The sequence below is a fragment of the Trematomus bernacchii genome, unplaced genomic scaffold (genome assembly GCF_902827165.1).
Source record: "Trematomus bernacchii unplaced genomic scaffold, fTreBer1.1, whole genome shotgun sequence".
In the NCBI taxonomy this organism is placed as follows: domain Eukaryota; kingdom Metazoa; phylum Chordata; class Actinopteri; order Perciformes; family Nototheniidae; genus Trematomus; species Trematomus bernacchii.
In genome coordinates, this window is record NW_022987910.1 from 3,098,848 (window position 1) to 3,126,640 (window position 27,793).

At 40.5% G+C, this 27,793-nt stretch overlaps 2 protein-coding genes across 4 annotated transcripts in view; one reads left to right on the forward strand and one right to left on the reverse strand.

Annotated features, from left to right (window-relative positions):
• Nucleotides 1-765: 765 nt before the first annotated feature.
• Nucleotides 766-16,477, forward strand: mnta (MAX network transcriptional repressor a). 2 transcript variants are annotated; one of them, XM_034115220.1, is made up of 6 exons: nt 766-1,007; nt 5,496-6,054; nt 6,359-6,400; nt 6,694-6,805; nt 12,698-12,890; nt 13,404-16,477. In XM_034115220.1, exons 1-6 carry the CDS (start codon nt 935-937, stop codon nt 14,174-14,176), a joined length of 1,752 nt encoding a protein of 583 aa, XP_033971111.1. In that variant the 5' UTR covers nt 766-934; the 3' UTR covers nt 14,177-16,477. The 2 variants fall into 2 exon arrangements, with proteins under 2 accessions (XP_033971111.1, XP_033971112.1); XM_034115221.1 differs by lacking the exon at nt 6,359-6,400.
• Nucleotides 16,478-19,161: 2,684 nt separating this feature from the next.
• The window catches only part of sept4b (septin 4b), a 40,807-nt gene continuing 32,175 nt past the window's right edge, over nt 19,162-27,793 (reverse strand). For both annotated transcript variants that reach the window (XM_034115106.1, XM_034115107.1), the window contains 11 exons: nt 27,427-27,523; nt 27,231-27,317; nt 26,987-27,110; nt 26,674-26,808; nt 25,777-25,894; nt 25,560-25,661; nt 24,072-24,168; nt 23,706-23,868; nt 23,373-23,417; nt 22,180-22,276; nt 19,162-20,628 (listed from right to left, as the gene is read on the reverse strand). In XM_034115106.1, coding sequence (XP_033970997.1) covers nt 20,560-20,628; nt 22,180-22,276; nt 23,373-23,417; nt 23,706-23,868; nt 24,072-24,168; nt 25,560-25,661; nt 25,777-25,894; nt 26,674-26,808; nt 26,987-27,110; nt 27,231-27,317; nt 27,427-27,523 — 1,134 coding nt within the window. In that variant the 3' untranslated portion in view covers nt 19,162-20,559. The remainder of the gene's footprint in view (nt 20,629-22,179; nt 22,277-23,372; nt 23,418-23,705; nt 23,869-24,071; nt 24,169-25,559; nt 25,662-25,776; nt 25,895-26,673; nt 26,809-26,986; nt 27,111-27,230; nt 27,318-27,426; nt 27,524-27,793) is intronic.

Sequence of the window (27,793 nt, forward strand, 5' to 3'; positions counted from 1 at the left end):
TTAAATTGACCTTAAACCCAAAGTCGACAAAATAATACTATTATGTAGGTAGGCTATGATAAGGAAAATTACAACATATTTTAAAACCTTGAAAACGAGTAGGCCTAGCCTATGGCCATACTGTGGGCACATCTAACTAGCAACTTTGAAATATGTATTAATGTGAGTTTAAAAATGCACACTTTCGGTTGCGGTCCATGTGTGTCAACCATAGTTGTCAATAATGTTGTGTTATAATTATCTTACATCTATGTGTGTTATTAACACACTATTAACGCTGTGCGGGGGGGAAATAGACGTTGGAAGTAGGCTAGCGTTTCCCGAGTTAACATTTCCCAAACAAGCCACATGTAGTCATTAGATGACACGATTATAAACATTTGTAGGCCTATACAAGTATAATATTGTGTAAGGTATTTAAATGATTATCTAAAAAGCCCTTAGTAATTATATATATTGTTTAAATATGCCTCCTTGTTGAGCAACCCGCTGTTAATTGACATATGACAGACACTGTTGCAGCGCGTCTTTTTCTACATTGTTATAAATAAAATACATTTAAAAGTGGTCAATGGATGCTAGCGACATGTTTACAACTGTGAGTGGAGCTTTATAACACAGTTGTTAATCCAATCCAAATCACTGTCCGTGTTTTGTCGTGTCCTCGGTTATGTGCAATGGGAGAGAGTGAGTCTGTGGGCGGTTACAAACGCTACGTGATTCACAAACCTTATTTGTTCCTACTACTTTGAGCGCCATCTTGTTTGTAACTCTTCTACGTGAGTGGTAGAGTTTCTACCGAGGGGGTATCCGATTACCCTTCTTCCAGCATTAGACTGGGATCCTCTCCCTGTAGTACTCGGGCGGATATCGCATTTGCTTTATCGCCTTTCTCTTTGAAAGATTAGGCCACAGTGTTTCTAAGTGGACAGAAATGAGCATCGAAACGCTTCTGGAAGCAGCCAAGTTTTTGGAATTGCAAGCCCAGCAACAACAGAAAGCACGTGGTAAGTTGGTGTTTTTTTTTTAATAAATATAGTTAATGTTTTTACAACATGGTTTACTATGAAATATTAAAAAGAAAGGCTTAACAGGTCCGTTAAATGTATCTCGAAAGGATTAATTTTCTGAGTTATGGACAAACCATATCTATCAGCGCCATTCATGAAATAATTACAGAATGAACAATCGTCGGTTTGTAGCTTTATGAAAACATGATAAAATACTGAGTGCAGTTATGTTTCAGTCAGTCAGTGACATTTCTTTACTTTCGTTTACAGACGCATTGCATAATTAGGTTTTCTCCTGGTGTAACAGTGTGGTTTAGTGTTAACCTAATTCATAAAGCCAAATACCATATAAACATACAGGGGTTGCTGCAGTATCAGGGCTCACTGCATTGAAACCTGCTGCATAGACATAGTTGTTTCAAAGGCAGCATCACTGTAAAGTTATCAAATGGTAACCTTTGATTGTCACCATATTTGTGACAGCACTGCTTCGAGACATTTGAATTTAAATCACCAAAACATGCGGGGATCAAGGGCGGTGGCCCAGGGAAGCTCGTTTTACATAATGATGACCTGACGTCGTCGCTGGGGGATCAAGAGGCTTAAGGCTTCCCCTATGCGTATGTGCTTTTTATTAATTCTTGCTTCCTCGCAAATGTTAAGTGTTGTAGTCCTAAAACAGCTTGTTTATAAATCATTAAGTCTCATTGTTTGGCTCTTAAATGAGAAAAAAAAAAACACAAACTCCATGGCCTTTCAGTCGCTCGTGGCTTTGGGTGTCTGTCGGTGACGTGTATCAGACAACCACGCCTCCCTGTTATCAGCCCCGCCCCTTTCACCACGTGCGTGCCGGGCTACCCCTCCCAGAGATTGGTTATGAGGAAGATGAGTCACTACTAAATGCAGTCTGGAAAAAAACTGACCACCTCCTCGAAGTTAAAACATTTAATTATTTTGTGAAAACAAAATCTGCACCAGAAAGGCAAACAGATGTTGCTGCTCGGTGACTGGAACAAAGAAATACACTGTGTACCAAATGCAACACTAAATGCAGAATTAATATACAATGAACAGGGGTGTTGCAAAATACCAGGTTTGACATTAACTTTGTTTTAAATTAATCAAATCAAAGATTATTTTGTCAAATAAATATGCATTACTATTACATTCACAACTGCACTTATTAGACACAACCAGTATAACTATTATTGGAAACAATGCCTTTACACATTTTTTTTTATTGGTTTCAGGTTTGTGTGTAATTTGATTAAAGGAAGCTAAGATGAGTTAAATCGAACATGACGGTGGAATATATATTTTAAACTACAGCACATGGATAGCAGAGTTTCCACAACTGTTGAGCCCCTTTCACAAATCCATTGTAATCTGTGTGTTACTTGCCTAAATTGCTCTGTCAATTGGTATTAGTAGCATTTCTATAACATACCTACCCCTACAACACATTTAAAGCGTGTACCACACCTAGATGATGGAGATCTTTTTGTAGCTACTTTTGTATCGGGCTTGAAAATGGTTCAACACAGAATTTATGGAAATGCTGTTGCTGCACGCTAATGAATAGATGACAGGAAAGCTCAGGCGTGTCGTAGTAAATAAGCGTGTACTTTTACTTTGGACAGTTTATATAAAGAATTTCCATTAATAACAATTATGTGTAAAAGCCAAAATGGTTATACTTTAGCAAGCAGGTTCATGCATCATGAAAAGACCTGCTGCAGCTTTATCAGAAAGGCTCAGAGTGAGAGCTCCTCTTCATCGCTCAGAGTGAGAGCTCCTCTCCATCATTCTCCCAGCTCCTCCCGCCATGCTGCATTGGGAGAGCAGAGCCCCCCCCCCCATCTCTGCTACTGTAGAGCAGGTCACTGTGTGGTGAAAAGTAGGCCAGTGTTTCTCAATGTGCTGCAGTTATATAATGCTTATAGAAAATCCTGTTGTTCTTTTAAGTGCTTCATACCCCTCTGATAAGGCTCTCGTCGTTCTAGTGAGTTTCTGCCCCACAATAACACATGATCAGTCTCTCATAATGTAACATCCTTATGAGCACTGGCAAGCACAGAAGCCAGAACATCTTGTTCTTTTCTGCTCCTTTTTACTTTCACAACAATACTTTAAAGTGGAATGCTACTTACATATGCAGCAAACAGTGACACACCAGTCTGTTAAATATGATACAGTTAAATTGTACTGCAGAGTGATTTCGACCTGGGAATGTCTCTTTTTTTCGCTCATGTGATGTAGGACATGTTCAGGAAGCTGTCTTTACAACATTTGTCACATGTGCAAAAAGGAATTCATGAATATGCACCCATGTATCTGATTTATTAAGTTCAGTTTCTGTTGAATAGTTTTGTGAGATTACATTTGAGATAACATTTTCTGACCATTTTGGAGGATGTGGTTCACAGTGCTGTTTTTGTGTTGCTTTATACTGACGGATGTTATTTTGATCCATCTCATTCATACCAACAAGGGTATCTGTACTTCATAAACTGGCAACTGAGTGTGTATTCTCAGATATAGGTCTGGAATAATGAGACAAACGTGATGTGTAGGCCGGGCAATCTCTGTAAACTAAATTGTAAATTAAATGTAAACTCTGCCCTTAGTTAAAGATATTGCAACTCCTTTTTATTGTAAAATGCTGTATGCAAATGTCCATTAACTGTTCAGCACTAACAGCGTGTGTAGTGCTGCAGTGACCCTGGGAAATGACGACTTCTTGTATATCGACCTCTTGATAGTGAACATCATAGCTGCCATAGCAACTAGACACTCAGCCTCTTTCTCCAGCATGCATACATAATGGTGAGGCTGTCTTCAATATGATTGGATAGTACTACAAGGCAGATTAAACTCTTTGATTCCACCTCTGCTTAAAAAAAAAGAAGAATACTGCAATATTTCACATATTGTCAAGCTTCTCACGTTTTCTGAACTCACATTGTTTGTCACAGTTTTTCTGTACAATCAGCTGTTGGCTGTTCTTTTGTTAACAACTAGTTAACATTGCAACAAGTTATTTTATTTTTTTAATCTTTGATGGTATAAAGGTCTAAATTGAGCAATGACATTTTTTAAATTTTTGCGTCAACTTGGGGTCTCTGACTTGTGCGTTTTTAGAAGCAACAGTTCACCTCCTACGTGTTTTTTATTACACTCTTCACAACATGCAGTATGTAATGCCTTTTATATAGTTGACATGCTAAGGGTTCCCACAGTGTGTTTCTTTGTTAGTCGAGATGTAGAGCAGACTCTCGCCCACCTTCCAAACACAGCTTAGTCAGCGGACTGTGACTGGGATTACATTACAGCGAGATGCAGCTCTGTTAAGAAACAACCCTCCTTCAGTGAGAGTGTACCTGAAGCATGGCTAAATGTGTAAATGCACATAAATCTAAAGCTTAGGCAATTTATTTTAGAAGCACTGTTTTTCACATTTCTTTTTACATCACAACAGCAATGAATGAATCAAATGCTTTGTCAAATACAATTATAATACTATAATAATTACTATACTATATATATTATATTGACTCTTTGGACAGAAGTGTGATATTTTCTGATATCACAAAGTCTGCCCCAACACAATCAGTTCAGGAGTCTTTGATCGATATATGACACCACATCATATGCCCAGTTAACACATCAGTTTCATTTATATAGACTCACAAAAAGCACCAATAAAAAATACAAGTCAATTATATTCCTTGGCTCTTCCGGACATTTAAATGGAAAACAATCTTCCTTTAAAAAAAAAAATTACAGTGGGTAATTTATTATTGAATCTATGTATTATTATACGGTATTCGGTATTCGTCCTGCAGCCTTTAGTCTGGTAGTTTGCTTTCATGTGAAGGAGTGACTTTGGAAGGCAGCCTGAAGGGAGGTGCTGGGATTTTTTTCAGTCAAATACTTTCAAAATCTAGTTTACTCTTGTTGGTTGAAGTTATTGATTGATTGATTGATTGGTTGAGCCAACGTTTTCTGACCCAGATTTAAGCCTGTTACAGAGCAGCACCAAAAAAGAAAAAGAGCTTTGATAAACAGAAACCTGGCATCGTGCTACACTGGTTAATGACGTTCAAACTGCTCTGTGTGGTGATATCACTAGATTTGGATCTAAAACACTTGACTTTAGTGAGGGTAATCAAGGCTAGCAGGCCTTGGTTTGTGTGTCAGAAAGTGTTTAGGTTGTTTCAAGGACTTCTCGATGGTTTATCAAATATTTTGTCAGTTCTCATTTTCAGTAGATGCTAGTTGCTACTGCAAAAGGGCCTCATGCATTTCCTCTGACATACTTTCCTGTAAATCTGAATCAATGTTACTTTTCTATTATTGATTTTTTTCCTATAATTTCGCAAAACGTAGCATATTCAGATATGGTGGCGTCATGCTGTGATCATTGTCCCTAAAGTGTGTACAGTGTGTCATATCTCCTGGTAACCTGCTTTGTTTCTTCCTCAGAGGATGACCTAAAGGAGAAGCAGCGTCTGGAGCAGTTTTCTCAGCAGAGGCACGCTGCTGTGCTCTACAACTCAACTATCCACATCAACAATGTTTCTAAAGGGGACGCTATGCGGTCTGGGGGCCGCCCGGGGCCCATCCCGCCCTCTCTGCCTCCCCCGTCTATGCCCATCACTGTCATCCCCATCCCTGTGGTCACCCCTAACCCTGCAGGCTCACCCACGCTGCCCGTCGCCACGCTCTCCCCCCCTGCTGCTCCCCCGCCTGCCGCCACGCTGCCGCGCTCTCCACAGCCCAAACCTGAGCCCTCGGTGCTGACCGCCAACCACAAGCAGCTGATACAGAGCCTCCACCCGCAGCTCCTCACCCAGACTAACAATGCTAAACTGCAGCAGCTGGTGCAGCGCTACCCGGGGTCCATCGTCTCGCCCCCGCAGCAACACGCCATCCTGCCTCAGACGAGCCCCGTGCTGCAGCAGGCCCCTCTGCAGAACGGCCCCGCCAGCCGGGGGAGTCCGCCTGACGACGGCCGCCTGCTCGACAAGAAGAGACCGGGAGGGTACATAATTTAAATGGGAGAATTGCTTTTAATAGATCTGTTGATTTTTGTTGATCAATATATAGGTACATTTGACCTGTAGCCTCCAATCAAAGTCTTTTGATTATGTGAAATGCAAAAAAATAGCTACATGTAGCAATTGTAAAGCTGTTACATTATTGATATTTCACCTCTAAAAGACAGAATATTATCGTCACTAAGCTTTTTGCTAGTAAGAAATATTTTTTGGTTGATTTTTATTATTCATGTCACACTGCCCTTTAAACGCCAAATTCTTACTGTGCTCTCATCTGTGCTCTTACAGGGCAGGCACAAGAGAAGTGCATAACAAGCTTGAGAAAAACAGGTGGGTTCAACCTGTCTACCATAGGTCCTTAAAGAGAGCGCCATCTGAGCTTATTTGTGTTGTTACATTTAATAATAGTTTACTAGCTACATAGTATTTTTTCTCTGAAACTGACAGTTGCCTCTGTTTTATTTGTTGCCGTTTAATTTTAATGCTAAGCTTGATTGCTTTTTAGTTGAGACCACTATTTAAAAAAAGTTGTTTTGCTAATCATCTGTTGCTAAATTAAAGCCAAATGTGGCTCAACCATCCCTGCTGTCTCAAATCCCCTCTCTGTGTTTTGTGTCTGTCAGACGAGCACACTTGAAGGAGTGCTTTGAGACGCTGAAAAAGAACATCCCCAACATCGACGAGAAGAAGACCTCCAATCTGAGCGTGCTGAGGAGTGCGCTGAGATACATTCAGGTAAGACCAGTCCAGCTTGCTAATACAAAGTGCTGGTTATAAGTTTAGCAAAGGCATTTTGCTGATCAATTTGACTATGCCAGAGCTTCATCATAGCAATGTGAAACTGACGGATCAATTGTTATCAACCCCAGTGACTCTTCCTAAAGCATTCAAGATTTCTTTTAAAGTATCGCTGACATTTAAAATAGAATCTGGGGTCCAAGAGGAGCGGCAGTTTAGAAATGTTTTAAAACTTTTTGTAGTTCTAGTAGGTGTGCAGGTGTTGCCTTTTTCTTCATGGATTTTCATACAACTATTCACATTCTGTTTCATTTCATTTCAAACCTTTATTTAACCAGATTGGTCCCATTGAGATCATAGATCTCTTTTTCAAGGGAAGCTGTTTCTCAAAAGCATTTATTTTTTAAGAGAACACATTTGCTGGGCTGAAATTGATTTATAAGGACACAATCTACACGATGAGTGGATCAAAGTCAAAAGTCAAAGTCAGCTTTATTGTCAAAATTACTACGTGTGTTATACATCCAGAAATCTCGAGATACCGTTTCCCGCAGTCCCACAGTGTGACATATATACATAAAACAGACATATATATGTTGGGTTTACTTATTTTAAGTGTAATCTTTGTCCGTCCCAAATAAACATTTACTACTGATACTCTCACCAAAGAAGACGTTTAAAACCTGCTTCCTGCTGCATTTATCATCACACAGTGATTTATAACTTATTCTTGTTTTCTTGCAATTTTGTGTTCATGTGTTTGGATCCTTCTTCACTGAGGAATCATTGACGCTTCCTCTTTTGCAACATTTTTATGTGACTTTTTGTCTAGTGGCAAAAAAACGTGCCATGTCCACAAATGACTCACCCTGTGTGTGCGTCAGCCTCTCACTCTGAGAGTATATGGTTGTAAACAGCTGGTGCAAAGGTCCACTACTGGCCTAGTTTAACTTTTTCTGACAAACTGAGCTGTGTCCTATTGTTTGGCATAAGGTGTTTTATTTATGTGTATTCATGCTGTAGTTGATCTAATAACATAATCCAGGTTTATTAGAATTTCATTTACGCTAGTGGAGCAGTTGTATTTTTATTTAGGTCCAGCAATGGTCATGGTTTGATGTAAGGCGTACAGAATGTAAGATAGTTCTTTGGTTATACTGAGTGGTAATGATAGGTGTGCTCTTCTTGGTTATGATCTATTCAGGCCTCTATGGAAGCACCAGCCCTGTGTTCATATTTCTTATTGTTTCATAACAGTGGTGCAGGTTTACTAATGTGAGCTGCAGAGGACAGGGAGCTGCTGATTTGATGCTCTGATATGCAGCAGTCTGGTTGTTCCTCTCGGCGCGTGGATACCGAGGGAAAGTAGGACAGCGTGGGTGCAGAGCTTCACCCAACCTCCCCCCTCTGCCCCCCTCTGTGTGATTAAGCAACACCCTGTTACATTGTTGTGTTCGACTGGCAGACTGACCTGCCTCTCTTTTCCTCCTATCAACAGCTGAGCTGCACCACTGAGACGTTTAAAGCAAATACACTGGAAACAAATATTAGAACCATTCGCAAACTGTTACAAACCCCATTAGTTCTGGGTGGACACAAATACCTCATTTATTTTGTCACCAGAGCTCGACATATTTCCACCAAATTAATGGTGAATTATTCTCAGGGACAGTTCCTTCTTAACATGTCATTTCTTGTTTAGAAATATAACCCAGTGCCATAACACTAGATTGTAGCTCTTGCAGGTCACAACAGTGTGCCTCTTTAAGGCAAAGGCTTTTTTTATTGGCCTGGCTGGATCTGTTTTGAAAGGATAAGAGTAAAAGGGAGGAACTAAGTTGATGGGAAGCCAAAACAAAACGCCACACTCATTGTGACATGGAGGTTACAGGCGCGTGTCTGCATGCACACAGCTCTCCCCCCCCCCCCCCCCCCCCCCCCCCCAGCCCCTGTCCTTGCCCTCCACCGAGGGCAGCCTGCACAAAAACACCGAGCTCAGGAGAGGCTTCAGGCTTAGCGCCAGATTTCATATGCTTCATCTTCTCTTCATGTCAATGTGAGAAAAGTAGCTCTGTTTCTAGTTTTATGTTCAGTTTTCCACAGAAAGCCACTGGCCTGGCCAAGATCATGTGTTACTTCCACATTTCATTTCATGTGCAAATGACTCAGCAACTAACTAGCCAGAAACCTTACACACAAATAGATTATGTTATGTTCACAGGTTTGGGTTTTGACTTTAAATGTATGTATGACATCTTGTTCCCGAAGGCTCTCCCCTGAGCTTGCTGTGTAAAAGCCCAGGCTGTAAAATGAACCCCGATGCTTTAGAGCTCCTCCTCCCTCCATCCTGCATATGTGAGCTTTTAAGGCCACATGAGCAGCAAGCACATGGCTAGCGTGATCCGCGTGACGTCACCCCCCCCCCCGCCCTCCCCTCCACATGGCCCCCGCCCAGCTCTGCAACAGGCAGGACTCTCCGTAGCAGGGAGGGAACATGGAGCGGTAAACACAGGGCTCGTTTTACTCGCTCGCGCTTCATCTCCCCTTCAAAGCTCACTGAACGTGTTCCTCCACTGCTTCTCCCAGAATGCCAGTTTGAAATGTGTCGTGCCATCTGGAGTGTAGAGGTGGAAAAGGTGTATGTGTGTTTCATTATTTGAAGGATTTAGTTAGACAAACAATGGCATATTCCCCTTGAAGCCTTATTAATTTATTATTAAGTTATTATCAGCCTTGAGAAATAATCTACGGCAGTCGAGGTCACCGCTTTAATATGTCAAGGTTTTTTAAACCTCTCAGCTTTGTCTTTGGAGTCTTGCTACAGAAGACACAGTCAGATTCAGAAAATGCTACATTTGCTGTTGTGTGTATTCATCTCAAGGGAAATTCTACTTTTCTGGGGAAAAGAGAAATATCTCCAGCATGGTCTGGACTTTCCCCCACCCTCAGGCCACGATGAGGTATTAAGGTCAGTGTTGACCAGCACATGCTTAGGCACAAAGAGCAGTGTGCAATAGTGGGGATTTTTTTCCCATGGACAAGCTTTTTATTGTTGAAGGCAGGCACCACGTGAAGGTCTCAGTTGCAGCTCGAGGCCACAGTAAGACAAGAGATTATGGATACCACTCCACTGTCACAAGACCTCTGATCAGTCATCCAGCAGCATGTCTGCAACGTGGCTTCCTGTGCTCCTGGCCCTTTAAGAAAAACCCAGCCTGGTGCCGTCTACTGCAAAAGTGAGTCAGTGAGTACAGCTTGTAATGCTCTCTCTCAATCCCCCACGCTCTGTGGCCCTCCCTCTCCCATTCTCTGTGGGGCCATGTGCTCAGCACTCACATTGCTTGTGACAGCGCAGAGGCAGTGTTTACCTTCCAACACACACTCGTATAACGCAGCCTTTCCCTGTACTAATCGATACAAGGCAAAGGTGGGGCGTTGTCTCTCTCTTGAAGGAGGACGTTTGTGGTTCAGGGGCGCGGCCATGTGCAGCAAAGAGACAAAAGGAGCTCTGCACAATATCAACCTGGTGACGTGACTCACAGGGGGATGAAGTCATGAGGGAGGAATCAGCAGCAGACCTGGTTTCTAAAGAGACCAACACAGTGTTTGCTCTGTCCCCCATCAGCCCTGCAACAGAGAGAGATCAGTGGGTGTTTGTGGTGTTTCTCACCACGAGTCATAGTTTGAGGCACGGCTCACATAAAGCTGCCTGCTAGCACATGAGTGAAAGGGTGCCTCCCTTTTTACTCTCGATCCACGTGTCACATATTTTGTACGCTCTTCATACCCTTACAACGCCGTGTGTGTGAGAGAATCTGTTCCCGATCGCTTTCACTATTACACTATTGTAAGAAGAAATTAAACTAAAATGTACCTTTAGCACACGAAGGTGTGCATGGTCTTTGATGTTACCGAGGAAACCTTGTGAGGTTTCCATCTGTTTCCATGGCAATGGGGGAATGGCAATGGGGGAATTTCAGTACATCATGTGCTTCCACCGAGGAAACTGTTTACGTGTTCAGACTGAAGCACCGATATCCTCAGATCTCTGGACAGAGAGTGGCTGTTTATGTACCAGGTTACTTATTAATCTGCTCCCCATGCTTATAACTTGTCTCTGTGTGCATGACAGAGAAATGATGCAATACTTGAATTCCTGTAATATTCCAGAAGCATTCGAACACTTTCACAAGTAAAAACATACAGGTCAGACAGCAGTGTTACCTTCTGGATCATCTTTAACAAAGCTCAGTAAAGACAATTCTGATTCTAATTTGGAGAATTCAGATTCTAATTTGGACAATTATGATACAATTTGATGTTTATAGAAACCACTTTTTAAAGCAGATCCAGACTAATAAATGTGCCAGGTTTATATTAGTTTATTGCAGATATAACGGTGTATGCGTCACCTGAATATTGAAGTACAGAATTGCCAAACAAGGTTTGAGGTCATTTAGAAGTGCCATGATAACACACTAATGTTTCTTTAACTGTAAAATGTGCCACTCGGTGTATATGTGTATATATATATATATTTCGTTTTGGTTTATCATTTGAAGTGGTTTTTTCACTTTAACCACTACAAACTGCTTGTTTAACTGGTATTAATAATTCTTGTCCTGACTTTTTTCTGCCAACAAAAATGGGGAAAGGACTTCCTCTGAGTTTGTATTTGTGTTGGTGATTGTAGTCAGTCCATGCACAGACTGCTCGGCCTGTGTGTTTTTAATCCTGGATCAGGACTAGAGACAGGTGCAGAATTACACAAGGCCCACCTTTTGTCACCCCGTGCTATTTATGTACAAGCATATTGTACTGTACTCGCACAAACTCCGCTGATAGAAATCCCTCTACATGCAGCTACAACACAACACACATTGTCTCAATCCGGCCCTCTCACTCTAGATGACCTGCACATGCTGTACCTTCACAGATACACGGTGGCATGAACACTAACAGGAAGTCCTCTTTGGGCAAATGGATTTACGATCCCGAGTCATCAGGCTGCTGGTAACAGATTTCACACTGGGTCGTTTCCCCTAGCCGAGGTTGTTTCGGGTACTTTGATTGAGCTGGACATGTAATAAATGATATCAAGTGTCACATTTTCAAAACCTGAATCCCCTGACAGCGTAACTCGATCCTGACTGTATCATGATAGCCAGCAGTCATTTATGCATTAGTTTTAAGATGATATGTTGCTGAACACTCTTTGTACATATACATTTCTCGTATCCTGTAGCCATGTGCAGGGAGGGGCAGCTCAGTTTGTTTTGCGTTGTGTCAGCTGATGGGTTAGGGGAATTTGGGTCACAGAGAGCCACAGCCTGGCAGCACCTCCGACTTTCCACACCCGCCTCCCCCCTCCTGCCCCCCTCCACCTCTGCCTGCGTATTTAGCACTGATATTTAGTTCCCTGCAAACAGTCTCTGGTCGCAGGTTTGTTTTTAAATCTGTATTTCTTGGACCTGTTCCTTATGAATCAGCTGTAGAGACTGCATGGGCATTGATGCTGGTTTCTATTGAGGTTAAATTATGCATGGTTTTGTTTTTGAGGTAAAAAGTGCATTATTTCCCTGCAAAATGTAGTGAAGCTTAATTATAAAGAGGCATAAAATGGAAAATTACCTCAAAATGATTATATTAAAAAAATATTTAAAAAAACCGAATCGACTTAGGCCTCAAAGTTAAATTGACATCTCTCTTAATCGTTAATCAACAAAAGTAAGGCATCACAGAGACAGCATTTATTTAGGTGCGGTTGTATATTGCATTATTCTGTGGTACTTACTTTAAACTGGTAACACTACGATGAAGATTCTCTATTCATTATTTTAAAATCGAATGATTTGAGAGTTTATCAATGTTCTTCTTCTCTGTTTTCAGACGTTGAAGCGGAAAGAGAAGGAGTACGAGCACGACATGGAGCGACTGGCCAGAGAGAAGATCGCCACGCAGCAGCGGTTAGCGGAGCTGAAGAACGAGCTGAGCCAGTGGATGGATGTGATGGAGGTGGACCGCGTGCTGCGACAGACCGTACAGCCGGAGGAGGACCAGGCCTCCACCTCCACCGCCTCAGGTACACCGACCGCCGGGCCGGACCACCTTTAGGGACGCCCCTGTGTTAGAGACGCAAAGACTCGATTCTATTGACAGATTTAAGAAAAAAAAAGAAAGAATCATAGTCTGACCGGCCGATTCTGATTTTCTTTCTTTAACTTCAGTTTACAGCGCGTACACAAACCTTTTTGTAAATGTAGTCTAAATGTTGACCTCATTGTTGTCAACACTTTGTTTTGAAAGTTGTTGCTACGGCTTATGTTATGCTTGTGTGTGCAAGCTTTAAGTCTACTCATACACCAATGATATATGTGTTTGTCTGTGGCGTCACTGTCTGTGCAACTGTGTGCTACATGTAAGGCACAAGGTATAAATACATTTATTACATTTTACAGTTCTAACCTGCAAAATGACCTACCAAATACAGCACCAAAGCACATTATATTTCTAAATATATCTGTTAGTCAAATGAAATACTGCAAGTGATCGATTACATGTGGTGATAATGAGTTCATTGTTTCCTCTGTTGCAGAAGGTGAAGACATCATGGATGAAGACCTGGAAGAAGAGATTGCGCCGAGAGCACAGACTGCCTTACCCACCGTGCCTCAAACCATGAAACCTGATCTGCACCGGACTGCACCCCCCACGCAGGCCCCCACCCTGGCCCCCAGCACTACCTCCTTCATCACCCAGCACATCTCCATCCAGCACAAAGTCCCTCTGCTCCATCCGCTCACAGTGACTCCTCAACAGCCGGGGTTCAAACCTGCAGTCCCCCATACACTCGCCTCCCCCTGCCCTCCCATCAGCCTCACGCAGACCCTCGTCCCCACCCAAACACAGATGGTGACGGCGTCCAGCCTCCACCCCACAGTCATAGCCCACGCTTCAGTGTCCCACCCCTCAGTCATACAAGCAGTGAACCACGTCATCCATGGAGGGGGTCACAAACACATCGCCCATCTGGCTTCCTCCACCAGCACGGTCCAGTTAGCCCACCAACCCATCGGCCACATCACCGTGCACCCGGTGGCCCACCTCCACCAGCACCTTTACCCCCAGCAGGTGGCCGTCACACAGTCGGCCATGATGGGTCACATCACCCACACCATAAACCACGCCCCCCATCACATGAACGGCACTGTGACTAGCCAACCCGCTGCCACCATCATGGGCAAGCAGACAGCAGTGAACACCCAGATGGTGACGCACCACCCGCAGCTGGTGGGTCAGACGGTGCTCAACCCTCTGACTATGGTGACCATGCCCTCCTTCCCCATCGGCACTCTGAAGCTGGCCTGAACCCCACGTAGAGGACCGCTAGGCTGGGAGAAGGGGACGTCCCTCGATATGGGGGAACTACAGGCCTTAGATCAGGCCTCTGAGGAGCCCACCGTGAGGGCCGGAGATCTGCGGGACCCCTCGCTGATCCAGAGTTTGACTTTCATTCACAAGCATTACAGCTGATGGAAAGCTGGGAACATTCCTACAACAAACCCTCTTTTTAAAGAGTCTTTCACCGGTGTCCTGAGATCTTTATCCTGAATTTGGGATATGATTGAAATCCTCTTGAGCAAGTCTGGCAATATATATGGTGGGCAGATGTTAAGACATCACTCTCTGCATAAAGGGAAGTCTTGTGCTGCCACTACACTGTCCATTAGGGCTGAAGCATCTGTCGGTGACCCCCTTACCAGTCAATGTGCCTACATAATATTTCTGCACTTGGAAAGCAAAATTAGGATAGCTTAATCGAAGAAGAACCTAGTAAACAATGTAATCATAGACACATGGTTGTGTAGATGTTAATGGCAAACAAAGCATGGTGGACCCTTAAGGGAGAGCGGGTGCAGCGAGCAAGTCCGGGAAGTATTAAGATCCGCAGAGTGGAAGAAAAGGAACACGATGTCATATCTTTGAATTGAACAGCCAAATCTGATTTACTTCAAATAAATCTGATCTGGGTATAGCAAGCCTAGTGTCCATGTCTGCAGCATGTCACCGTGTTCATGGAGGTACTTGCAGCTGGTTATCACTGTGGATTAACATATATTATGTAGTGGAGAAGCTACTCTGTGAGACTGAGTGTAGGATCACTGCTGGACCCGCCATAACCAGCACATTGGGAATGTGATGTAGAGGAGCTCCTCCTCAACAGAGGCACATGCTGCAGGGCTGGAGTCAAATCCCGGACTGAACCAAAGCTCCTGAGCGGAGCATCAGCCGTCAGTGATGCTGCATACAGCTATAGCCCCCCCTGCTGGCTGATTGTGCTCAATGTAATGCTAATATTCCTGTGACTATTAAAAAACTTCTATTATAGTATAATACTGATGGTTCTCATTCAAACAACGGCCATTTAAAGTAAAAAGAACATGCAGTTTTGTCAGGGTTTGTATTTTTATCGTGGACACTGAGATTGTTACTTTATTTAGGATATAGCTATGTTTTGGTCACAGATGCTAATATATGTTTTAAATATTTTTGCCAAACAGAATCAGTTCCAAACACCCCCTAAAAGTCACAACACAGTGGTGTGTTTAAAAACTAAACACTTGAGATACAAACTCAGAAGCTACAAGGTGAGGGATTGCTTTTGAATTTTGAATGTGAATACATAAAAAAAGGTCCATAAAATATAGTTACATGTGTTTCTATGCTGTCTTCAAGGGGAAATGGTAGTAGTATGGGTGTTTGCATGCTGTGAATGCATGTCATGACTGTGTATTTGTGATAATCCTGAAAGCGAGCTGTAGAGGGTCTGTCTGACTTCAACATGTTGCAGTAGGAATGTAATATTTCTTTGCTCAGAGTTTTAAGTGATTTCAACACCCAACATTAATTCAATCAATGTGATTTTTCAAGACTATTCTTTTCCAAAGCTAGCACTGTGAACATTTCTATTAGCCTCAATGAGCAGCAGTTAAGCGTAGCACTTGTTCTCCTTATTTATTCTGAATGTACTCGTCTGTGAAAGGATGTGGACAAGTGCACTCATCAGAAGTTAAGCGCTTTTTTTCTTATTATGTTTTTTTTAAAGAAATATACTTTATGAAAGTATCACTTGTATGTAAAGCGTAACATTTAAAAATGATTTTGTATTTTAAGATTTACTGTTGCTTGTTTCATGTGGAGAATTACTTCTTCTGTTCAGTGTAAAATTTGATAATATAGTTGTTTTTTCTGGGACCATGTATAGTGCTGTTTATCGGGGTGGCAACTACACAGACCTCTTTTCACGTTGATATCTCATTCGGCCACTTTGGAAAGTATTCACCCCGTAATTGTTTATTATTTTGTTTCGATGCAATATGATTAAAGCAGGGACTATTAGTTCTCTTTTTAACTGATTTTCTCCTCAATATTTTATGCAAATCATCCTGAAGAAATCATATTGTAGCAAAACAAAATGTGTTAAAATGAACAGGGATTCAGATACTTGAAGAAGCAACAATATACTCGTGTTTTTTCCCTATGGAGAAAGTTTAAATTGTATATAGCCTGTATATGTTGGGCTGCATTTAGATCTAACTGTATTATGTAAAATGCTGGGGAAAATATGTAAAATTTATAAAAGCTACTTAATAAATTGTATTATGTTTACTAATGTCTGAAGCTGCATTTTTTGTTGATTTTAACCAAATGATAATTTTATTTTTCAAAGACTGTTGGAGTTGACAGTCAGATTTAAATTACGATTTTTTATTATTAATTGCCAGAAGCTATGTGAGTCATTCTACAGAAAAGGTGGAATCTGGGTGATACAAATCTGCTGAAATATATTCCTTCTAAACACATCTAAAACCTGTTAAATAGCAATAACTAACTCTTAACTTGATGAATCCACAACAAGTAGAGCTTAAAGTATTTTTATTATTTGTATACATTATACAAAGCTTATTTATATAGGAACGTCACTGGTGTTACGTGTTACCAGGGAGAAGAGTAACACCAGTGACGGTAACACCAGTGACAATTTGGAGAAAACACTACCATTTTAACAAAATTGCTGCCATGTGTCAGACCAAATATGGCTTCAGTCAATATCAAAATCGTTTAACTCTTCAATACAATACATTTTCCCATTCAAATGTTCACCCCTAGGGCTATGAAATGAGTAACACTAATGACAGACTTGAAAGATGCACGTAACATTTGAAGATAAAATGACATCTTTAACAAACAAAGTAAGAAGTATCTGACTTTCCTTATGTCTTTGTCCACTGCACGGCCTCAAATGATCTCTTGTTACAGGAGGCATTTCAGAGACAGTACATTACTTCAAAATAAAAGCGTTTTGTGTAGCAGTAACACCAATGACGTAATTTTGGGTGACTGACATTTATTGGATATTATTAATAATAATTTGCGTTTTTTTTTTACCATTTCAGTGTTATATTTAATGTATGTAATGTTATGTAAATATGAATGAGATTTATTTATTGAAAAAAAAATATTTTAAATGAAAACTATAGGCTCCACTTCCATGTATGATCAAAGTGACAAGGCAGTTCCTTGAACTTGGCATTTTAAATAAATTGCAATTTATGTATAAAACAATTTTTATTTTTTTTATTTAGTACCATTGCAAAGACAATCTCTATTTATTCGACATATATAATGAATGTGAGTATTAGGTCAACGTCATGTATTTTGGTGTCTGCAAAAGTAAGTGACAGTACTTCCAACTTTTCTGTAGAATGACCCATACAATACTGACATAAATAAGTCATATCATATTGTTTCTTATTGTCACTTAATTGTCATAGTATAATATGTAATATACCACATAATATAAAACAGTCCTAGTAAAGTATAGTTTGAAAATCCATAAAATGTAGAAACTGTGAGGAAAGAAGATGAAAAATGTCAAAACAGTCATTGTAGGCCTATAGTTAGTAGCCTATGTCGTGAAAAATATCATACAACTCATACAAATATTCATAGCATAGTATGTTGTAAATAATGTCATAAAACATTATAAAGTTTGAGGTATTCTTGTAACCCTCTAACGGAGGTTGTTTATCCTTAAAATGAAGGCGTTTCAACTGAAATTACGCAGATTATCCAGATGGCTATGCTATGCTAAACTAGCTCAACCACATGGACTCAACTCTTCTGGACTTTTTTTTATAAATTCGGAAATGTGCAAGTTGAAATCGCCGCAAAATCTCGACGATTGCAGCCTTTCGTGGTGAAGTTTTAGTGTAAACTAAACATACTTTTCTGTTGCACACCTGATGCGGGGTTCGAACCTGTGTCCCTGCCTCAGCGGTCATTAAACTTCTCTAATGGACCATCTCGACACAACAAAAGATCCGACTGAAGCTGTTAATTTCCTGTCAACCTTCAGAGAGCTGTGTATTAAAACTGTCTCACATGTAGACTATTGAAGTCTGTCAGTCTGTTTCATAAAGACACACATAGGTGATCAGAGCCTGAATCAATAGACAAAAAACAACTATCGACTTTTCTAACTTGTGGAGAGAATCATATGTATCTCAGCCGAATTGCACGAGATCTGCAGCTCACTTATTTTGTGACGGTTCATGCTTGTTAAAACATGATTGAGGGAAGGCAGCTAACTTTGTAGCTCAGTCTGGTAGTGTGTGCACCCTGGTAAAAATCATTTTGGCAGGGCCCTGAGTTCAAATCTGAATTGTGCATGTTGTCCCCTCTCTATCCCCCTTCCTGTATTTATGTTTCCTGCTATATCCAATAAAAAAAGTCCTTTTCTTTTTTTTAAGAGAAAGATATTGTGGACTTAAAGAAGAAAAATATTATTCATTATTCCTGAAGGCTCCAATACCTTGGACCAGCTTGGTATATTTATTAAACCCTCTTGTGTTCCGTTTTTTTTTGTATTCCTTAAAACGATAAATAAAAAGTATTTTTAGTTTGCCATCACAAAATAAAAACAGTCATAGTATGTTATAGAAAATAGTCAAATGAAAACCTGCAGCTGCCAGGGTTCTGTAACATAAAAATAAAGGCACATATAACAGACAGTTTGTAATGAACTGTCTGTTATAGGTGGTGAAAATGTAGTGAACATGTCGTATAGGAATAGTTAATAAAATGTGTTACAGGTTAAATTATTTATTCAAATCAAGCCACATCATTCACTTCTGCCTACATTTTCACAACATAAAAGCAAAACCCAATGTCAGATGGAGACATGAAATGATATTCATATTTTATTACAATATTAGAATTTGTACATATTGTCTTCTCCATCCTCATTTTATTTATAATTTTATTACATAAATATACTCCAAAAAGCAGGATAACAAAAGACAAATTTAATATAAAACAAATTCAGAAACAATAGCAATACCTGACTCTGGGACAGAATTCGAGGAATGTAATTCTTTTTTTACATAACAAAGGTCACGCAACATGGCGGAGTTAACTAATTTCCAAAAAAGGGGTAACAACAGTACATATAACAAGAGAATCAAGTTCATCCAATACATGTGTTCATTACTCTTGGCTTTGACAAGTCCTATTCTTCATGTCAACACAAAACAAAAATCAATGTTGGAAAATGAAGTTGGTCATTGTGGCTTTGGTTATACGATAAACATTAAGGTTAGCACACAACTCATGAGTTCCCTTCACAAAATTATACCAAACGGAAGACAAAAAAAAAATCCACCTCTTTTCAATATCAACAACAACTAAGTAGCTACATATTTTTCATTGCCCATAAATAACCTTATGATCACTAAATTGATCTGCAATCAGAGAAACCTTCACACACATGCACAAATAAATACACTGCATGGCCCTTCTCATGCAAGCCTAATATTCAAAGTCCTATCATCAGCTCTCACATGTGAACAGTTGGTGGTTTTATCAGGAGAGAAAATCACTTTGAAACAACTCTGTTTTGGGGGAATTCTCCAAACAATAAAGGACTAATTTGTCATGTAAAAAGTGAGATTATTTTAACGTTGATATGGCAATAAGTTAGCGTTGCAGTGCGTTAAGACTGGCCATCGTTGAGCATCCATGATGTCAGGCAGCAGAGGTGGCACCAATGATAAACATGCAGACACTTACACTAAATCAAAATGAATCTTAACAAATGAATAATCAGGAACCTCAGCTGAAGGGAAATGAACATAAAACAATCAACCATACGTACTATCAGGCAGTGAAGTCCAAATAAAACCAGGAACACATTGAAGAAAAATCTTTCTGAGTTTCATATAGAAAATTAAATTATTAATAGTATGCATGTTGACCTATAGATAATAGAAATAAACACTTGCACCAGAAATCTGTGCTTTACAATCTGAGCAGGTCCCCACATGTAAACCTCATATCAGACTTCATGTAATAAAACAACCCTGTGATCATGTGGCTAACAAATCAGATGTTTGGAAAATCAGATCGCAGCATAGGCTGCTCTTCAACCATCCTTATCATTAAATTATATTTTTTGAAAGAACAGGGTGGAGTGTTTTGCAGCAGTGGTAAAGTCAGAGAGGATAAAGGAAGCTGCAGACGTGAGAACATCGCACCGCCTCCTCGCAGGTCCCTGATCCGAGAGAAGGTCGCTGCTGACGAGGTGGAGGTGGGTGGACAGAGAGGGAAGTCAATGTTCTTGAAAAGGGACAAAAGGTATCCTGTGTTTCTTAAATCTTTTCATCCCAGTTACAGAGAGACACTGTCCTGTGTTAATAGCCGTCTTTCTGAGTTTGCATCTGATCCTGGATCTTCTGCAGCATCTCCTGCATCTGCCGCAACTGTGAGGAGAGAAGAGACAACAGTTAGTGCCGAGTCATCTACTGTTGCATTCATGGCGATGGGAAATCTGGGTATCCAGCCTTTTATACAGGCTCATTATGTACACGTGACTGCACAGGCAACTAATCAATAACACCCGGGAAATCAGACTTTCTAGATCACGTGACCTGAACAACCGCAGTGAGCCGCTGACAACTTCAAGTATTCAATATTACAGAAGCAGCAACACATTATTTTATCTCGTTCATCATGCTGAATTGTTTGGTTTTAAAGGCATTAAAAGAATCGGAAGAACTGATCTGAAGTTTTTGGGAATCCAGTTAAACTGTGGCACAAACACAAACAGTTTTGTGGTGTGATTTTTTTTTTGTAGTTGATTATGTGCCCAATACAGCACCCAACTACAAAACATTCCACTTCTCAATTTTCCCAACAAAAAGTGAGATTGCGAAGTGTCAGTTATTTTGATTAACGGATGAATCTTAAACTAATTGCCCAATTCACTGATATTGAAATCAATTGATAATAAGTTGCTCAGGAAACAGTAAGAAATTACCCATCACTGTTGCCTACAGCCCACACTGACTTCACAAATGTCTTGTTGTCTGAACAACCAAAACATATTAATGTTAATCCAAGACAAGGAAAAGCAAACAAAAAATGTGACTCTTTTGACCAGCTGGAAAGGGGAAGTGTGTAGCTTTTGTGCTTGGACAATGACTGAAACTACTATCGAAAACATTTCCGATTATTTGATCAATTGTTTGTTCATGTTTTAACCACATTTTAGTGTTTGTTGTACAAAAAAAAATAAAAGCAATTGAGGAAAAATGTTCTCTTTATTTGATAAAATAAATGGATTTTGTGGGGAAAGGGAAGGAACTGGAAACAAAAAGTCTGTGTTTGATCAAAATGAAAACTAACTGTATGGCTGTCTGCTCATCTTCAGATACCGCAACAGGAAAATATATGATGAATTTAAATATGTGGAGCCTAAAATCTATAATTATAATTACTTTAATGATATTTACTCTAACAATATGTTTACTAACCAAATGCCAAAAGAAACAATGTACATCATATTTCAAACGCATTGTATTTAGCTCTTGGGGTATAACAAATGATTGTTGAAATGTAAGTGCCTAGTTCCACTAATATTTTTAGATTTCCGCACTGTCTGAAGAACTTTCCATGGAACAAGCTTGAACTAACAGGGATAAAAGCTGACTTTTAAAATGGGATTATGAAGGATTCTCTTTTCCTACCCACAGACAGTTCAAAGGGCCAAAGGAGAGGGGAGAAGGGGTTTGAATTGACACTAATCCATGTTTTCCAGGCTACTCATTGTCAACCTCAGAAAACATGACCTGAGTGTGCTTCCAATAAATCTTATATATGAACATTATCTGTGAGAACTCTCAGAGGGCTTCATCAGAGATATCTCTGTGCTCTGCGTGTGTCTCAGCGCTGGGCTGAGGCTCTGAGTGCTCGTGGCTGTGTTCAGACTCGTGTTGGTGCTGTGAGTCCTTCTGGCACTCAGCGCGCCGTACCTCCTCGTCTTTCTCTCGGATGAGCTTTTCTGTCTCATCGTCCACTCCGGGCACCGTAGGGATGGGGAAGTCCGTGCCGCTCTCTCTGGTGAGTTTACTGCGGAGAGAAACACGTTACAGAGAAATTCTACATTTATTGTATCACAAAGCTGCATCTGGATCTGATATGTCATTGGCTAGTCATAGTGAAAGAGGGATTTAACTGCTGATCTGTAAAAGACACTGAGCATGGAAGCTGTTTGGCAGCAGATACACTTCACGTGTTTCTGTGTAGAGTCTATCAATGTCATGGTGCCCAAAAGTAAATGTCCTATTCCAAACTATCAAAGCCGACACCAGGTAAACGTCAGCTGTGGCTGATCTTATCACGTTCATAATCTAAACTTATCTAAACAGTACCTCCCATGGTTTTATTTAAATCTACCTCTGGCACTCAGTAATTAGTTGCCCTCTACCAAATGCAGTTGACAGAGCTAATTTACACTTTACAGCAAAAATGTGTTGACAAAATGGTTATTACATATGAATATGTATATTACACATAACATAAGGAAGTATCTGGTGAAATCGTTTTTGAATCTCAAGGATGTCAAACTAAGTATTATATTATCTATCCCTGAAGGAAGTAACCAAATGGTGATTGAGCCTACACTGAAAAAAATGAACCGTTGACCTTAGTTACGTTTGTTATATCAACAGATTCCACATAATTTTTGAGCAGTAATATTACGTTTGAATAAAACAATATTAGGTTCAACTTTATAGTATTGCTTTCAATTTACCTAATTAAATTATGTGTAATCTGTTGACATAATACATTCAATTAAAGTCAACCTTTCAGTTTTTTCAGTGCAAGGTCCACTGATGAAAGTATTGCTGTATTTACATATTTTTTACAAACTGGCTGTATATAGAAACATTATCAACAAAAATACTTAAAGTTGGGGGGAAACCAGTTTACCAAATGTATAATCATTCTCCAATTTATTTTCTGTGATTCCATTTCTTCAGGGTTTTCACCGAGTATGTGTTTTAATTCTCTTTGAGGACTTCATGACTGAGGTAGGGATTATTACTGGATGCCCTGTTGGTGATTTGTATTTACTGTATGCCTCTCTTTCTTCCTTGGATTAATATGAACATAACTTGACACAAGACTAACTTCTGATAAAATGTGAGCTGTATTTTATTACCGCTGTTGAAATGTCTGCTCAGTTCTCCTGTTCATTTCTGTTCCACTATAACAAAAAGTACAAAAATAGTGTATTAAAATAAGAGAAAGACATTTAGAGGAATCAGGATATTAGTGACCTACATACATCTAAGGTTAAAAGGTTAGAGGTAATGTTAATACAGGAGCAATCAAAAAACAATCAATTCAAAAAACAACTTTTACAGATTATTTACTGATTTCTCCTGATACTGATCCTGAATAGTTTATTATTCTGATATTAAAATGTCTCATATTTCTTCTTCACTTGATGCAGTATGTACAGGTGTGTGTGCTTGCTTCTGTGTGAGCGTACTTGCGGTTGCGCTCCTTGACCACCATGCGGGTCATGCTCTGGATGCAGTGAGCTCTGTAGTTTTCGTAGTGAGTCTCCCGGGTCACGTCCTTCAGATCCTGCATGTGCGTACGGACGAGCATATTCCTCAGCTTCACAAAGTCACAGTGGGCCGAGTTCTCCACTGCAAAACAAAGAGGGAGGACCAATTCGACAAATATTCTGAAAAAGTCTGCTGGTACTGAATCATGCAAGAGATGAAAACACACACACAGCACCTTCTCTTTGTACATCAATGAAACCTCCATACAGCGTTTTTACAGGCTGTTTAACTTCTGTTACTACAAATCGATTACATTGTGATGGAAAAAAAGGGAACAGGTTTACCCTCTACGATGCCCCAGGGATAGAGTCGGCCTCGCACCCTCTTCCCTTTGGCCTCCACCACCGTGTTGCTGCCGATCACTGCGAAGGGGATGCTTTCCTGGTTGGGAGAACAGAGAAGGATCGTGAAATTAAAATGACATTTACAAAAGATCTGTTTGGGGAGGGTGTAGATGAGTTAAGGCTGGACCAGTGAGTGGTGCACTGCAGATGTTTTTTATTGTTGTGTTTTTACTTTTACACATTAGCCTCCTATAAAGCCATCTTACATGAATTGCTTACTTCAGCGGACTCTCAAATGAAACTACATTACGTTTTTATGTCAAATTAACCATAATTTCCCATTCATTATTTTGATTATTTGATCTTTTGTTCCCTTTTGTCATTTCTCTGCTGCAGTTAACACATCAGAAGAAAGAGAGAAATACTGCCTCGCTGCGAGCTAATGATGCGAGGAGAGCAAAACACTTAAGTCCTGGAGAGTGTGTGTTCAGCAGTGGATTGACTGCCTTGTTTTATATGGTCTGGTTTGTATTTGATTTTAACATCATTACATTATAATAACTGGGTAATCGTTGAGGCTGCAGTACTTGATATCCCTATTGGCAGAAAAAAACTAATAGAAAAAGGTATCAAAACTTTCCCAAATGATACCCGCATGTTCAAAGATCTAGAAAAACCCCCAAATAAATGGTATGGTTTTGCTCTCAACTAATCACAACAATAATGATTTGATTCAGGCACGATTGACCCAGCAGCTACGCATTTTTTAAACTAGACAACGCAAACTAGTATTCTCTCAGTTTTGATCATGAAAACAAAAGCTTCTAAAAATGAAAATCCTGTAAAATGAGAATACAAATGTATGATGGTATACTTGCTATCAGTGATTTCTATCTTGTTTACTGACTGAACAGTGTAAGCATTCAGTGTGCACTTCTGACTTAAAGGGGACCTATCATGCAAAATGCACTTTTGTACGTCTTTTATACATGAATATGTGTCCCCGGTGTTCCAGGGAACTCACCAAGTGTCAGAAAACACAACCCTCTCTATTTTCCTCCATACGCAAATCTCTAAAAAAGGGGCTGCAACGGATCTGATAAAAACTGATCCAGATTTGAACACTGTCCTGACGTCAGGACGGTGGCGCTACGGCTATTGGGCCAACTCCACCAATCAGGAGGAGACAGCCACGGCCATTGCCGTTCGAAAGCGCTGGAGACGCTGTAGTACATATGCCAGGCCAGTAGGTGGTGCTGTTCTCACTGAATCTGCCCTTGCAAAAACAGAGCTAACATTTTTCAAATTGAGCGAAATGAGGCATGGCTAAAATGCATGATCTGTTTGGTATTTTGAAAAAAAAAAAGTCTAAATATGCCTTATATAGGTATGGTCCTACACTATATTATTCAAATATAGCATGATAGGTCCACTTTAAACAGCCTGTGAATCCCAAACGTTGTAAAACACGATGGACTGGGCTCTCACCTTCAGCTGATGGTCCTGCTGCTTGAAGTCCTCGTCCTCGTCAGAGTCACAGTCGGGGAACTGGTAGATCTTGATGCCGTACTGCTCGATCTCCTCTCGGATCTACGGGGGAGCGGTCAATGGAGAAAGGACACAGTGAAAATGGGAAAGACGTTTCATTCATGGGATCAAAGAGATCAACAGTGTTTCCAGATCAGATCTGAAAGATCAGCCTTGCCTTGATTTTCTTTTTCTTGACCTCATTAGGGGTGAGTGTGTCTGCTTTTGCCAGGATGGGGACGATGTTAACTTTCTCATGTAGAGCTTTCATAAACTCCACATCCAAAGGCCTGAGGCTAAAAGAGACAAGAAACATTCGATAGCATTAAAGCCACAATGAGGATTTACTCAAAAGAAATGCATAGATCTTTACAGAAATAATCCCTCTCAATCATCACTGATGACCCAGCAGAAGTGTGTGGTGTGTCTGATCTCTCTATACATCATTAAATAATGTAATGTTTATCCCGACTTTAGTGGCACACTAGAATCATAAAATGTACTGTTAGACATTACGCGATGTCTCTGGTCGATCACTGCGGTGGAGGTTTGCTCTCTATGTGACCTCCTGGTATCTGATCAGTAATGACTGAAGCTCATCAACAGATGGAGCAGTTACTCCATCACAGTGACTCTGAACATGCACTGCAGCATTACTTAGGTTCGCAGAATATTTGTTCTTTAATGAGCACAGCTATGTGGAACAGTGCATGTGCACAACGGCAGCAAAAAGGCACCAAGTCAGCACGAAGGATTGATTCGAGCTAAAGCACTGCAGTGGACGCACTAAATCCCCGTGAAGGCAGCTGAGAAGTGCTTTAACTCTGACAGGAGCACTGCTTTTACAATAATGAGGCTGAATGCACTGAAGTTAAATACTGGTCCAGTATGATCAATTACTCAGGTGGTGTGTTCTGGTGTGTGTGCAGGGGGAAAAGTGCTGTGTCACTGGTCTGCAAAGGCCAGCACAGACATTACTGCAGTCGAGAGGGGTTAATGTTCCCCATTGTTCGGAGTAATTTAGGAGAGAGAGGTTAGACTAATCCTAATGAGAGCACTGCGGATTTGTCATTACCCATGACCGAAGGGTGAGATAAAGTAGAGGCAGCAGTGTACGCGGTTGTCCTGGATGTTCTTCCGGTTGAGGCCACTCTCGTCCCTGAAGTACTGCTCAAACTGCTGGTCGATGTAGTCCGCCACGGACTTCCAGCTAGAGATAAAACACACAGGGACGTTCAGTCTCCGAGGCAACACTGCAACAGCTGAGCTACTGCACATGCATTTTTAAACACAGCAGAACAAAAGGGCTACCCTGCGGTGCTCTGTGAATCTTATCAAATTGGTCATTTTCTTAGATATCAGATGATTCGTTAAACATTTTTAAGTACCATTCAGTGTTGTTTACAGCATCCCCAAACCCGGGTGTGTCGACGATGGTGAGCTTCAGTTTGACACCTTTCTCTTCTATATCCACTGTGTGTTTGGTGATTTCTACTGTTTGTGTTATTCGCTCTAGGAAAAGGAGAAAAAAAAGACACATTTTTGAACATTAACTTTGACACGTTGAAGTGCTAATTCATCAAAATCATGTCAGAAAGTGAGTATATATATCAAAGGCTGTGGTTGCATTACCTTCAGCATTGAGCAGCTTCCTATCTTTGTAAAGATCTGTGAGAAAGAGACTGTTGACCAGGGTGGACTTTCCCAGGCCAGACTCCCCTTCAAACAAAGAAAAACAAAGACGAAAAGAGCGAGGTTTAAGGCTTTTCTTCAAAGTAAAAGGTGGGTTTAGGATCAAATATCTACTAATCTGCAAACGAGGGTTTACCTGCCACCATGAGCGTGAAGTCGAATCCCTTCTTTACTGACTTACGGTGCACCTGGTTTGGCAGCGTCGCAAAGCCCACGTATTCCTTGTCCTGGTCCTAAAAAAACAAATTGAACACCACATCAGGAAGGCCAAAACGACCATAAAACTATCAATATTCAGCGCCATTTGAACCTCTCCAAAAATAGGTTTTAAGGTATATTTCCTACAAAAGGTGTGAGACCGGAATAAACAACAAACACAACATCACAGAGCCCTAATCACATCCTGTTCCACCAGAAGGAAATAAGCACAATTAAACCTTGTTGATAACCACATAAAGCAACTTTTAGTTTAAGGCACAGGATCAGTCAAGCTGTCGTCATCA

What these genes read in the sequence shown, in the direction of transcription:
- mnta (XM_034115220.1), top strand. Translation starts at nt 935, where the DNA reads ATGAGCATCGAAACGCTTCTGGAAGCAGCCAAGTTTTTGGAATTGCAA. An exon ending in GACAAGAAGAGACCGGGAGG is followed by an intron (nt 6,055 to 6,358) that starts GTACATAATTTA and finishes GTGCTCTTACAG; the next exon opens with GGCAGGCACAAGAGAAGTGC. An exon ending in GTGCGCTGAGATACATTCAG is followed by an intron (nt 6,806 to 12,697) that starts GTAAGACCAGTC and finishes CTCTGTTTTCAG; the next exon opens with ACGTTGAAGCGGAAAGAGAA.